At 42.1% G+C, this 14141-nt stretch overlaps 1 protein-coding gene across 2 annotated transcripts in view; it reads left to right on the forward strand.

Annotated features, from left to right (window-relative positions):
• The window catches only part of IL1RAPL2 (interleukin 1 receptor accessory protein like 2), a 559437-nt gene extending 545719 nt beyond the window's left edge, over positions 1-13718 (forward strand). For both annotated transcript variants that reach the window (XM_075259056.1, XM_075259057.1), the window contains 3 exons: positions 1080-1223; positions 5300-5470; positions 12326-13718. In XM_075259056.1, coding sequence (XP_075115157.1) covers positions 1080-1223; positions 5300-5470; positions 12326-13020 — 1010 coding nt within the window. In that variant the 3' untranslated portion in view covers positions 13021-13718. The remainder of the gene's footprint in view (positions 1-1079; positions 1224-5299; positions 5471-12325) is intronic.
• The last annotated feature ends 423 nt before the right edge of the window (positions 13719-14141 follow it).

The raw sequence follows: 14141 nt of genomic DNA on the forward strand, positions 1-14141 counted from the left end.
ATAGACTGCAATGGGGTCTGTGTGTTTTCTGCATGGAACATTTGGACAGAAAATCTACTTTCCTGTCTGCATGACTCATGCGGAGACTGTGCAGAAAGCACACGGACCCATTATAGTCTAAGGGATCTGTGTTTTTTTTCACCGCACACCACTTGCAAATGTGGACTCCCCAAATGGATTACCAACGGAGATGTGAATGAGGGGTTTCCATATTTACCAAATTTTTGATAAAATGGAACCTTAATCCCTATTTTTCACCCATCACTGTATCTATATGAGGATTTGTTTTCGCTATGACACGTAGTGTTTAATAGCACCATTTTGCGGTACATATATCTAATGAACTTTTATTGATTTTTTTTCTGCAAGGGACTAGAAAAAAAAAAATGAAGTTTTCATTAAAAGATTGAATATCTGCATGGTCTTGCTAGACAGTCTGTTCTCTGGCTATGTAACCCTTCAAACAAGTTGTCCTATGAGTTAATTTTCTGCTAATAGCCCCATTTATATTTCTCTCTGAGGCAGAGACGTTACAGAGCATTCTGCCCCTCCGTCCATTACTACTACTACTGGTTTCTTCACATGGAATTCTGCCAGAAGTAACTGTAAAATAGCACATAAATAGCCGACAAAAGCTCAAGTTTTTGTAATATAGGAGATCCAGGAACCCTGGACTGCAAATCTAGATTATGATTTGGCAAAAAAGATCCTTGAAACAGAGAAATTTTATTACGTCCCCTTAGCATAACATAAGCAGCTCATATTTAGTAGTACATACAGTATACTTAAATTGAAAGTCATGAAAAGCTGCAGAATCTTCCTCGCAGTATTCAAAGAAAGCCGTGTGGAAATATGCATAGGCAGTTAAGGAATTTAAGTGACTTGGGTCTGCTGGTTTCTAACAATGGAACTTCCCTAGTAACAGGGAGTGAACAGCAAATTAGCAAGAAGGGAGACCTCTATCTGCAAGATTTTTTTTATTGAATTTTTTTTTTTTTTTTTTTTTTTTTTTTTTATAGAGAAATTGTTTTGTTTCCTCATTTAAGCATATATATTTTATTCTGCTCCTTTCCCCGTAGAATCAAAGTATAACATGGAGCTTGCTGGAGGTCTCGGTGCTATCCTCATTGTATTCATTTTACTCGTCACAATCTATAAATGCTACAACATAGAAATCATGCTCTTCTACAGACAGAATTTCGGCAGTGATGAGGCCGCAGAAGGTAAGTGAATTTAGGTTTTGTCTCTGTAATGGTTTATATACTGAAGCCAATGTAGTTCAGGTTTTCATCTTGCAGGCTCCACATTATGGAAACTCTGCCTTTTTTGTTGCAGATTTTGCCACTTTTCCTTTGAACCAACGGTAGATGCCAATATAACAGAAATGTCTAAGAACTTCCTTTACACTTCTATTCCATTTCAAAACTCCTTGTGTTTCCGCAACATGGAACCTCAGCCTTAATGCCAGTTCGTTTTTGTTTTTTTGGGGGTTTTTTAGATTGTGAGCCTCATATAGGGATCATAATGTAGTATTTTTTCCCCTATCAGTATGTCTTTATAGAATGGGAGGAAATCCACGCAAACACGGGGAGAACATACAAACTCCTTGCAGATGTTGTTCCTGTTGGGATTCAAACCCAGGACTCCAGCACTGCAAAACTGCAGTGCTAACCACTGAGCCACCATGTTGGCCCTAGCCTTAACGCCAATGTTGTATAACACAGTTGTTATTTAGACATGGCACCTACTAAAAAATTCCCTAACTGTACAAGATATAATTGTAAATAGTACTGCATTTTTACCTTCATGTTTGTTGCAGTTAGAAAGATGATCATCACAGTCAGGGACATAACTAGTAAACATGGGGCCCCTTATCAAAACTTGTAATGGAGTCGCACTCTACCAGGACCACCCTGGAAGGAGAAGGTTATCAAGGTGAAGCCTATTAAACCCACACCACAGTTAGATAGTTCAGACTCACCTGAATGCTTCCATTGCTGAGATGGGAGATTGAAGCGGTTCTGTTTCCACAAACTATTACAACCCACAATGCTCTAATAGGCCAACATGAACACACGGCCGGGCAAGATTTCAGCATAGCTCCCTGGCCCTGTCACTCAAAGAAGGGAGGAAGAAAGCAGGTTATATTAGAATATCGTAGGCAGTGACATAACTAGGAATGGCGGGGCCCCATGGCGACCTTTGACATGGGGCCCCCCCTCCAAAGACCCCGACTGACCGCCCCTTTCCCCCCGCATTCCTCCAGGTACTATTATGCCCCATAGTGGCCCCTGTACACAGTATTATACCCTATAGTGGCTCCTGTATACAGCATTATACCTTTTAGTGGCTCTTGCACACACTATTATGCCCTATCGTGGCCCCTGTAGCACATTATTATGTACTGTAATACATAATACTGTAATAAGTTCACTGTCTGGGAAAGAAGGGGTTACAATGCTGTGTGCTGACAGCCTGCCCTACATATATAGGTTAAACTCACCAGTCTGCACTCACTCAGCGCTGCTCACTCCATCACCCGGCACTTCTTCCTGCACAATGTCTCCACCCCTCCCCCACTGTCAGGGCGAAAGCCGAGGTTCTCCAACACCCGGAACCCGACACCTTATGTGGCCTCGGGCCTCAAAAAGTAAAATGTATTGTTTATTTCTTTTTTGGCATATTAACTAGTGAGGGTGCCCGGGCCCCCTAAGGTGTCGGGCCCTGTGGCAGCTGCTACCACTGCTACTGTGGTAGTTACACCACTGAGTGTATGATATAGCCATTTGGAGAAATGGAGCCATTCTCGCAACTCAAACTCGCTTATTCGCATGTTGTAAAATAAGTGAATATCTTGGCACAAACAGAGGCACAAATTTTCATGGGGAAAAAGGCGTTACATTCAGGGAAACCTGACCTGCTATCCTATGCTAAGGTCATGTTCAAATCTGCGTCAAAGTCTCTGTTGGACGTCACAAAATTGACAGAGAACAATCCTACAACGCTAGTGTGAACCTAGCATAACATGTAATGGTCCGAGTGGCCCCAGGAACTGCTTCAGTGAAAGTGATGGTATACAGCTCAAACCTTATTGCAATGGCAAGGAAGGATCTAAGACAACGCCAATCCTGGCTTTTTAACCCTTTAAATACTATACGACTAAGTCTTTGACAAATGGACTTTCACCCCCATTGGCACCTAGAACTCTCTGCCTTCACGGCATCTTACCGCTGTCCATACAATGTGCATTAGCCAGTAGGGGGTGGCAATGAGTATGGGAGGAAGTCCAAGATAAATATTAATAGAAGTAATATAAGATTTACACCTTGTTTCAGTCTTATATATTTGGCTCTACTAGAGGTATTCCAGCCATTACAACCCTGACTCCCTCGCCATGCCGGGGTTACGCCGTACCATGCTTATCTCAACATTATACAACACAGTTGAAGACGCATTTATTATGGTCTATTTTTCTTGAGTTACACATGCTGTGCCTGTTGCAGATACTGCAGATGTTGATAAAGCAATGTAGCAATTATTCATTGCGGAAAATTATTCTATTTGTCAAAACATTAGTATAGTCACTTGTGGGATAACACTTTATTATTGCAAATGTGACAAGATAAAATAACCCATGCTAATAGACACAATGCCTTCATTATTCCTTGGCATTATAGACCTTGGGTAAGGAGGAGAGTGGCTCTTAATGTGTGGGACTTATCACGGTGAGTCTCCAACCACTTGTACCATGTACATGGTCTACATACACCTGTGATCTTGAGTATACTGCCATATCAGATTTTTCTTACTGTTTAACACCTTTATATATATGTTTGATATTAAATAATCTTAATAATTCTAAGTAAAAAACATCAAAGGGATAAAGTAGACCAAATTGGCCGCACGCATGCCAACTTGGTCAAACCATCCTGAATTTGCTGGAAGAGTCCTTCATTTTCCATAACATTCCTGATAATTACCGTATTTTTCGGACTATAAGACGCACCTAGGTTTTAGAGGAGGAAAATAGGGAAAAAAAAAATTTTGAAGCAAAAACTGGTAAAATATTTAATTTATGGGAGTTGTAGTTTTGCAACAGCTGCAAGGCCACATTGACAGGTGACCCTGCAGCTGTACGGGGATGCATAGAGTGGTTTTTGTTTTTTTTGTGGGGCCAGCTGTACTTTTTAGTTATACCATTTTGGGGAATATCTATTGCTTAGATCACCTTGTATTGAAAAAAAACCCGGTGGTTTATGATATATATATATTTTTATTTTATTTTTTTTCTAGGGACAGGAGGTGATTTAGAACTTTTATTTATATTTTTAAAGCTTTTTTTTTTTACTATTTTATTCCCCCCCGGGGGCTTGAACCTGCGGTCACTTGATTGCAAGTCCCATAGACGGCAATACAACTGTATTGCCGTCTATGGGACATTCTGTCTATTAGTATTACGGCTGGTCATAGAGACCAGCCGCAATACTAATACAGCAGTGACAGGCCCGGGAGCCTCATTAGGCTCCCGGCTGTCACCCGAACAGGTCGGCTCCTGCGATATCGCCGCGCAGGAGCCGGCCTGCAACTCTACAGGTACGGGGCCGGTGGGGACCGGGCTTCATGCAGGGCAAAGGAGCACAGCGATGTCTCAGGCCCCGGCGTCTATCCCTTTCCGGCTTCTGCCTCTCTAGTACAGCGGGTGCCAGGCGCCACATTCGGACTATAAGACGCACCCTTCTTTTCCCCCCAAATTTTGGGGAAAAAAAGTGTGTCTTATAGTCCGAAAAATAGGGTATGTGTATGTCCCAGTCAGAATAGGGGGTGTAGGCACTGAAGCCCGGTCCCAAATTAGGCAAGCCTGTTCTGTTTAGGGATAAGACCATGTGGTTTGGGCCCTATTAGAGATCCAAACTGGTTGAGTTGATTAGAATTTTCCAAAAGTCTTTGGCTTGACCCTAACCTGAAACATTTGGGGTTTATCACCCTTGAACCACTATTATAGGGTGAAGGGTATAATCAGTTGAGACCCATAATAATAAACACCTATTCTCACCTCTCCTGCCCCGTGGTATACAGCCATCCCTCGGAATCTGCCCCTCTGGGCTCTTGGCTGAGGTCACGCGATCCTAGGGACTACTGAAAGCTGCAATTTGGTCTCGGCAGTCACATGACACGCACCAACGTCATAACTCTTTCTGCATAATGGAAATAAATATACCACGTTATAACTAAGATACCATGCAATACAAGTGTTTGTTTTATCGCATTGATGTCTAATTTATCTTTGTTTCTTTCCAAGACAACAAGGAGTATGACGCATATCTTTCTTATACCAAAGTGGATCCGGATTCATTAGATCATGAAAGCAAAGAGGAAGAGCAGTTTGCACTAGAAATCCTTCCAGATATCCTAGAGAAACACTATGGATACAAGCTGTTTGTCCCCGACAGGGACATGATCCCCAGTGGGAGTAAGTCAGCTTCATCTTACCTTGCATTGTGATTTTGTGTGTAGATGCCGCCATGTACTAAGATAGAATTTGAAACAATAGAAATATAATATGGAAACATAGAAGAAGCAAGATGTAAAAAAAAGAAGCAAGATAACCCTTCTTGCCTCAGATTCCGCTGCTGAATCAGCCGCGGCATCCGCGGCACTTGACTCCCTACCGATTAGGCCCGTTTATTTGGGCCTAATCCGGAGCGGAATGCCACGACAGGCCGCGCGTAATGTTCACACCCGAAATGCAAATTCTTAGGCACTGCAGCTTTAGTGAAACTACTAAAAACTACTACATCCACCATGCATACTTGCACTGCAGTGAATTGAGCATGTTGGGAGTATGCGGTTTTTAGTGCACTTTGCAAAGTTTACAGACTGCTGAAGGTTGGGACTCAAAGTAGAAAAATGGACTTGTTGCCCGTAGCAGGTTTCTTCTTCCAAACTCCACTTGGATGAAATGTATCCTTTATTTGGATATGGTGGTATACAAGAGTTTGGATAGATGCCGATATTCTGATTGTATTGTTTTACATGGTCGCCTCTGCCTGCTCCTCTTTTTAATCTTCGGAGTAGTATTGTTATACACATACATATAAATCACGGCCTGGACGGATAGCGATATAGTTTTTCTAATGCACTAATGAGATAAGTCTAGTATTTTAACCAGGATCCAAATGCATGCCATTATAAGGGGGCAACACTCTAGTGATAAGTTGTCCCAAATGTTATTGTGATAAAAATACCCTGAAAGAACAAAAAATCCTTTTCATGGATCTTTAGTTAAGAAGAATATCTAATCAGAATCCTCCCATCTCGTACAATGATGTCTTGGCATACCGCTCCGATTTCAAGCACTGGGAGAGATGTTTCAGTGGCAAATTGTCCTAGTTATTTATAAACCTAAACACCCTGTCAAGTAGTAGAGCCAACATCGTTTTGTGATCGCACCTTCTACGGCATCTAACTTTTTAGGGGGGGGCTAATTTAATTAAACAAAAAAAACAAAACTACCACAAAGCAATACTGCATTTTAAAGAGGATCTTTCGGGTCCTCGGCTTACCACAAGAAAACAGACAGTGCGCTGAATTCAGTGCATTGTCAGCTTTCCCATTATATACCCTGGGGCTGGAGATATCGGTGCCGATAGTTTCGACACAGATCTGTGCCCACCGTCAGAAGGGCATTCCTAAGAGTCTAGCTGGGCTGTGAGGAACGCCCCGTCTGACTGTACTCGTACTGTCAGACTAGACACTGTCAGGAATGCCCTTCTGACAGTGGGCAGAGATCAGTGCCAAAACTAACAGCACCAATATCTACAGCCCCGGGGCACATAGTGGGAAAGCAGACAGTGTGCTGAATTTGGCACACGGTTGACTTTCTAGGGTATATAAAACCGCATGTCCATGAGGACATGAATGGTCCTCTTTAAAGAGGACCTTTCACCAGTTGGGGCACATGCAGCTTAATACACCGCTAGAAAGCAGACAATGCAGTGAATTCAGCACACTATTGGCTTTCCCATTCTGTGTCCCCGATGAAGAGCTATCGGTGCCAGTACCATAGCGCTTTACAGTCAGAAGGGCGTTTCTGACAGTCAGTCAGGAACGCCCTTCCTCACAGCAGCACCTATAGCGCTATACTATGAGAAGGGGTGTTCCTTACTGTCCAGTGATGATGCTGAGTGGTGAGGAACGCCCCCCCCCCCCTCCCAGTGCTAGTCTATGGATGAGTACTGTGAGGAGAGGGAGGGGGCGTTCCTCACCGCTCTCACAGTACAGCGCAATAGGCGCTACTGTGAGAAAGAGCGTTCCTGACTGACTGTTAGAAACGCCCTTCTGACGACGAAGAGCTACAGTACCGGCACCAATAGCTCTTCACCAGGGGCATAGAACAGGAAAGCTGATAGTGTGCCAAATTCAGCGCACTGTCGGTTTTCTAGCGGTGTATTACACCGCATGTGCCCCAGATGGTGAAAGGTCCTCTTTAAGTATCATATCAACTGCAGATAGGTTGTGGTCACCTGAAGGAAACAGTGTTTTCCCCTTGTAAATCGCTGCTTCCATTTCTGAGAGATCACGGTTTTTGTCAATATGGAAACTATCTCTTTGTACCAATGATGGTGTTTCTTACCTCTTTGAAGTAATGACAATGCCCTTATTGCTCCAAATAGGTCATCAAGCAGCAATATCTTGGCAACAGCGATACCAATTCACAAGGGAAAATACAGGCGGATTAAGGTTACCTTAACCTATAAATCTCTGGGGCTGGGTTGTTATATTGGGTTCTGGTGACAAACTCCCTTTTAAGACTGGAATATGGACTTCAATAGAAGCACTTCTATCTCATATATTTATATTATATATCAACTCTGTCTCCTCTAGCTATATGGAGAACATGGGTCAAGTCAAGCTTTGACTTTTGACTGCAGCGGCTTCTGTCTGCAGATGTTTTGCCAGTCATACTAAGAGGTGATCACAAAAAGAATAGACCTCAACACACCAAGGGAATTGGGTATTCTAATATTTAATAAAAAGTTTAATGGGGTGGTCTTTCCTTGTTTTGTGATTTTACAATAGCAGAGTATAATAGTAGATTGTGGATGGCAAACACCAAAAAATCCCATGAAGTTTGGAAAATTCATAACAGACCTTGCTCTTTACAAACCGGTTAGCTCATATCTAGTCCGTAAGAATTCAACTTGACTATGTAAAGATAGGGGTATATGGTTATTCCATTCAACGCCTGTAAGTTTTTACAGATGGACCAAAAGGTGATCAACTGAGATGTCCATATAGGACAATACCTTTAAAGGGGGTATTCTAATAAGTCATCCTTTGTCCACTGAGCAGAAGATAGCTGCAAGATTGGAGAGACCTGATCATGCAAATGGAGGTCTCAAGTCCTCCTTTTCAATGGAGTGGTGATCGCGCATGCGCACTGCTGGTCCATTCATCTTTATTGGCCGAGTATAGTGCTTGGCTATCTAAAGCGATATTATAAAACTGAAAAGAATAGCAATACACATGCACGTCCGCCACTTGATTCAATGGGAAGGGAACTTGGCACCTCGTTTTTAGGTTTGTAAGAGATCTCAGGAGTCCGTACCCTATCGATGTAGCAGTTATCTTCTAATCGTTAGTGAATCATTTTATTACTGCATTGATCTTAGAACTCTTGTCATGACTTTTCTTATGTTAGAAGATAATAAGACAGCAATGACATTCTAGAATTGTCTTTGTGCGGCCCTATTCATGTACCGAGATATAAAACCCCACATCCTGAAGTCTATGGTGTCATAGACACAAGATCAGTAAGCCGCTTGTCTTAACCATTTTAATTCCCATAGTTTCTGCTTCGAAAAAAGCCGATCTCTTTTTTTAGAACAAAATTCCGTTAATAAATGTCTTTAGGCTTGATTTCTGTCTGTGTCTGTCATGTTACAAACACCTGCAATTTATATCAAGATCAGAAAATTGATGTTTGTGTTGGAGGGTTCACATAGTGCGATTCTTCTGAACGTACTAATTTAAGGTATCGGCGGTGGCTGATTACATCAGCACATGGTAATTTAAAGTCTCTTTAAGACTTGATTGGACGGTCCTTCGGAAAGTTAAGTTCATGACTGTGTAATTATATGTTGCTGCCACACGAGGGTGTGTGTTATTGTTCTGCTCTTATAATTGGAGCCTCCATCCGCCACAGCATCACTTATACCTTTGATACTTGGCTCCAAACATGACAGCTTCTTTTAGCTGGCAGCGCAGGGAAATATTAAAGTCACAGTATATCATTAATACCTTCTCCGAAGCCAAACTCATTAAAATAAACACTGCTGTAGAAGAATATATTGCATGTAATTAGCAAAATTATCAAAATGCTACGATTGCAGGATGTGAAGGGGATGCCAGACAAGCTTTGCAATTTGCTTAAATGTCTGCATTCATTTTTAAAGCACAAATTACAGTTTTCCAAAGCAGCCCACCATGGAAAGTGAGCTAAAGCAATGTTTCATAAGCTACAGCACCGAATTCTAACATTTATTTTATATTGGGAGATACAGTACTGTAATACACAAAAAGCCCTACTGGTTGCTTTGTAATCCACCCTGGGGTAAAAAGATACGGTTATAGTTTTTGTAAAATGCAAGGCAAGTGATATTTTATCTGTAGACAGGACAGATTTCAGTATACACTATTATCTTGTAAACTAGTTGGACACTGGGACCAAGGTGAAGGTACTGGGGTATGGATAGAGTTTCCCTTCTGGATGGGTTGGCCATACACCCTTACCAGCTGTTGGACGAATGCTTGTTGGGCCTGACAGCCATTTCTTATAATCCACCAATTAGGCCAGACCTGCATATCTTCTAAAATGGGAAAGGGGCCGGGGAGTCACTACCAGACACCTTTGTTAGCAATATACCCCAGAGAGAACCTTGCTGATTCCTTGTAGACAGTACATACCCATACACATCAACTAGTCTGCTGACCTTGCCAAGGACTGCTGGGCTCAGCTGATGTTCATATAGGGCAGGGAGTCCTCAAACTGCAGCCCGAGGGCCACATGCGGCCCGCCAAGCACTTCTGTCTGGCCCTGCTGACATCGCCGGCAGGCGTGCATTTATAATGAAGCTCCTGGGGAGCTCGGGCCAGGCCATGGAGCGCACTTCACTTTACCTATTGGAGGGCACTGCTCCCGATGTCTGTGCGACCTGGTTTGCCTCCGGCCCACTGTTTAAAAAGTTTGAGGACCCCTGATATAGGGTGTATGGTGCAGAAACAATGTAATGAATAGCTGCCAATCCAACAGTAACCATGCTGAAATTCAAAGGCCAAAGTTGGGGGATACAACATGAAAATCCTACTTGGCACAGCAATAGAGCATGAACTGTCTAGGATTTGCAGCTCGCAGTCAATCATAAGGCTTGATGTAGATCACACAGTGGTGAACTTAGGATAGGTCATCAATATTAGATCAAGAGTCCATCAGATTGGACCCATTCAGAGCAGCTTCACCAGGACACTGCGGTAATGTTGGCCAGAGCAGATCTGTTCACTTGCTGTAAGGAGTTCGTTGGACCCACACAGGTCTAATCTTGATGAGGATAGGTCATCAATATTAGAAAGTGACTATGCCCTTTAAATGCTTTCTTCACTTTGGACAATCGCCAGTTCATAGAATAATCCAATGGCAATTGCCTGACAAAGTCTCACCTTTCTGGAAACCCTAGCTTTTAGCTGTTATCTCTATGGAAATCTGGTTGTAAGTGTTCAATTTCCCTGCAGCACCACCATAGGAAAAAAGAAGTATTACACTTAGCCCATTCAATATATGTCTTTGCAATGCAAGGCAGGGCAGGTCCTGCAGACCAAGAGATGCAATTTGTAACCTCTCTCCACTCTAGAAAACAGATGACAATTTCCTAAAAGATATGGGGAGATATGGGTATCATGAGATTACCAGCTTTTCTTTTTTATATAGATTGTGAGCCCCATATAGGGCTCACAATGTACATTTTTTTTCCTATCAATATGTCTTTGGAATATGGGAGGAAATCCACTCAAACACGGGAAGAACATGCAAACTCTATGCAGATGTTGTCTTTGGCAGGATTTGAACCCAGGACTCCAGCACTGCAAGGCTGCAGTGCTAACCACTGAGCCACCGTGTTGCCCCCATTAAAAACTTTTCACAATATGTCATTGTGAAGTGATATGATAATACAAAGTAATACGCTATATATCCTATCTGTGGTTAAGAAACACAGCTGTGCATTGAAGGTGCAGAGGCAACCTGTCAGTTTCACCCATGGTTCCTTATTAGAGATGAGTGAGTACTATTCAAAACGGCCATTTCAAATAGCACACACGCATGGGAATGAATGGAAGCGGCTGGCACGTAGACTTTGCGGCTGGCACGTAGACTTTGCTGCTGGCCGCCCGCTTAACCCCCTGCATCTATGGGTGCGTGCTATTCGAAACGGGAGCTTCGAATAGTACTCACTCATTTCTAGTCCTTATCTAATTAATTTAACCCAAGTTGGTTTCCTTCAGTATCAGACTGAGATTCCTTGGGCCCACCCAATAATCCTAAGAAATAGACCATAGTACCCTTCAAATTTAGGCAATATCTGCAGGACCATTATTGTATTAGAGACTGGGAACACTGGAGGACCATATGGTACTCTAGTGGGCCTCTCCTACACTTTGCCAACCCAGCACGCACTTGTGTGTCTCCAATATCAATGTCAGATCAGACTAGAAAGTTGAGCTTGAAGGTGGTGGCCGTTCCCCGTGTGACTGCACTGGTTGTATATTATGATTTTATGGGATAAACTAATATAATTGAGGATGAACTGAATCACGAATATAGCTTTAGGTCAAATAGAGGTCCATCTATAGTCTATATAAAAAATACAGTAATTAAAAACACAGGATCCGACTCTGCATAGTTCTCTTCTGTCTGACCACCAGCTAGGACAATATTCTTTTCGGCTTCTTCTGGATGACTTCTTATTACTATGCACGTAGGATTCACACAACAAACAAGCGAATAAGAGGTCACAATATCTAAAACAGAAACGCGTTGTGCACAAGTGCTTAAGATGTATAGTTAATGCACCGCATATAATGACCTCCTTTATTGCCAATAAGTGCACAATATCACCGCAGGCCTCTCCACATGGAGTCACTCCATGAAGATGCCTGCGGTGACATCTTGCATTTATTGATTAAATTATGGCATAGAAGTCAACAAATGATCTTCGTAACAATTCTAGACATAGAATGCATTTGGATTCAATCTACATTTTCTATCTTGCAGCTTACATGGAAGATCTGGCAAGGTGCGTCGAGCAAAGCAGAAGACTCATCATCGTGCTGACCCCCGATTATGTCATCAGAAGGGGGTGGAGCATATTTGTGCTGGACAGCCGACTCCATAATATGCTGACCAGCGGGGAAATCAAAGTCATATTAATAGAATGCACCAATTTGAGAGGAAAAGTCAATTACCAAGAAGTAGAATCTCTAAAACACGCCATTAAACACCAGTCATTAATCAAGTGGGATGGGCCAAAAAGCAGCAAACTCAATTCTAAGTTTTGGAAACGCCTTGTCTATGAAATGCCTGCGAAAAAGAAAGAAGTGCTATCCAGGCAGCATGTCATGGACAGTGGAGAGCAGAGTCTTTTTGGAGACCTACAAACTGTTCCCACCATTGCGGTAACAGGAACGTCGGGCACAGTGCCACCATCAGAAGATATATCTGGCTACCATCATGCAGAAGCAATGCAAATGAGACATTTCTGCAGAGCTTATGAATATGAGAAACCAACCCCAGTCATGCCAGTGGCCTCTCTAGGCAACCACCACACATATTGCAATATACCATTGACCCTTCTCAATGGACAACTGAGCCACAACAGTGCAGCCAAGGACCCACAAGAGTACCATGGGAATAGTACATTGATACCAATATCATCAAGGGAGCTTAGCATTACCAGTGATATTTGGTAGTATGAAGGATACAGACCTTGTCTTTGCTGCTGTATACGCTCTCCGAAGTTTTAATGAAACTCATGCCACAGGGGTGCCAAAGGAAGCTTTCAAGCAACGGCACAATTACTCAGTTTTCTACTGGAGCATTTTGTTTACAACGTCGGGATATTGATATTAAAGGATCCTGCCTTTTTTTAGTTCCAACCTAGTTAAAAAAAAGATACAAAAATACGGTGTAAATGTTTTACTGCAATGTCAGGAGAATCTAAAAAAAAATATATAAAAAAAAAAGACGAAAAGTAACAAAAAAAATATTTTAGTTTAGATGTTGCAATCTAATGGACTATCGTTCGGTATGGTATGAAACAAAGGATTATTTCTATATATTTCGAAAGTCATTTCAATACAATAAAAATGTTAACTATAGTAACTTTATTTTAGACTTCTACTTATGCAAATGTCATAGCACACGCTGAAAATGTTTCTTTTTTTTTTGTAAAGGAAGGATTGTGTGATACGGTGGAGGGCTCGTCCACCTCTTGTGAGATTGTCACATGTCCATTAATAAAACTGCACAATAGAGTTGACGCGTCGATGAAACCTTTCAATGCTGGAGAGGTTAAAGGGTCGGGATAGCTCTGGCAGAGAGGGGGTTAATGTTGCACACCAAGCCTTTTTGTGTATTGCAAGCACAACATTGTTCGGATTTCCATCTGTAGTGAGCATGCTTCTCTTACGTTACTGCAACGATGTCGATCATCTTACTTTGACACGCTCACTTTTATAGGGTCCCCGAGACTCGTATATATGGGGCTATCCCTCCGTCATACAACGTGCATTGACTCGTTCCATATATATGACGTCGGAGGTCTATGGAGGTACAGAAGGGTCAATAGATTTCTATGAACACTGTATTATATGGATCCATAGTAGGGTTGTGTACATGAGCCCTGGATTGTAACCACTTCAATACTGGGCCATTTTCCTTGGTTCATGATCAGACACATTTTTGGATACATGCGGTTTATAGGGCTATAATTTTTTTTCCCCTTTGAGCTATTCAAATAATTTAAAATTTAAAAAATAATTTGTGCATATTTTCAATATTTGGGGAAATGTGTGTTTTTCACATTTTAATT

The sequence above is a fragment of the Leptodactylus fuscus genome, chromosome 11 (assembly GCF_031893055.1).
Source record: "Leptodactylus fuscus isolate aLepFus1 chromosome 11, aLepFus1.hap2, whole genome shotgun sequence".
NCBI lineage: Eukaryota > Metazoa > Chordata > Amphibia > Anura > Leptodactylidae > Leptodactylus > Leptodactylus fuscus.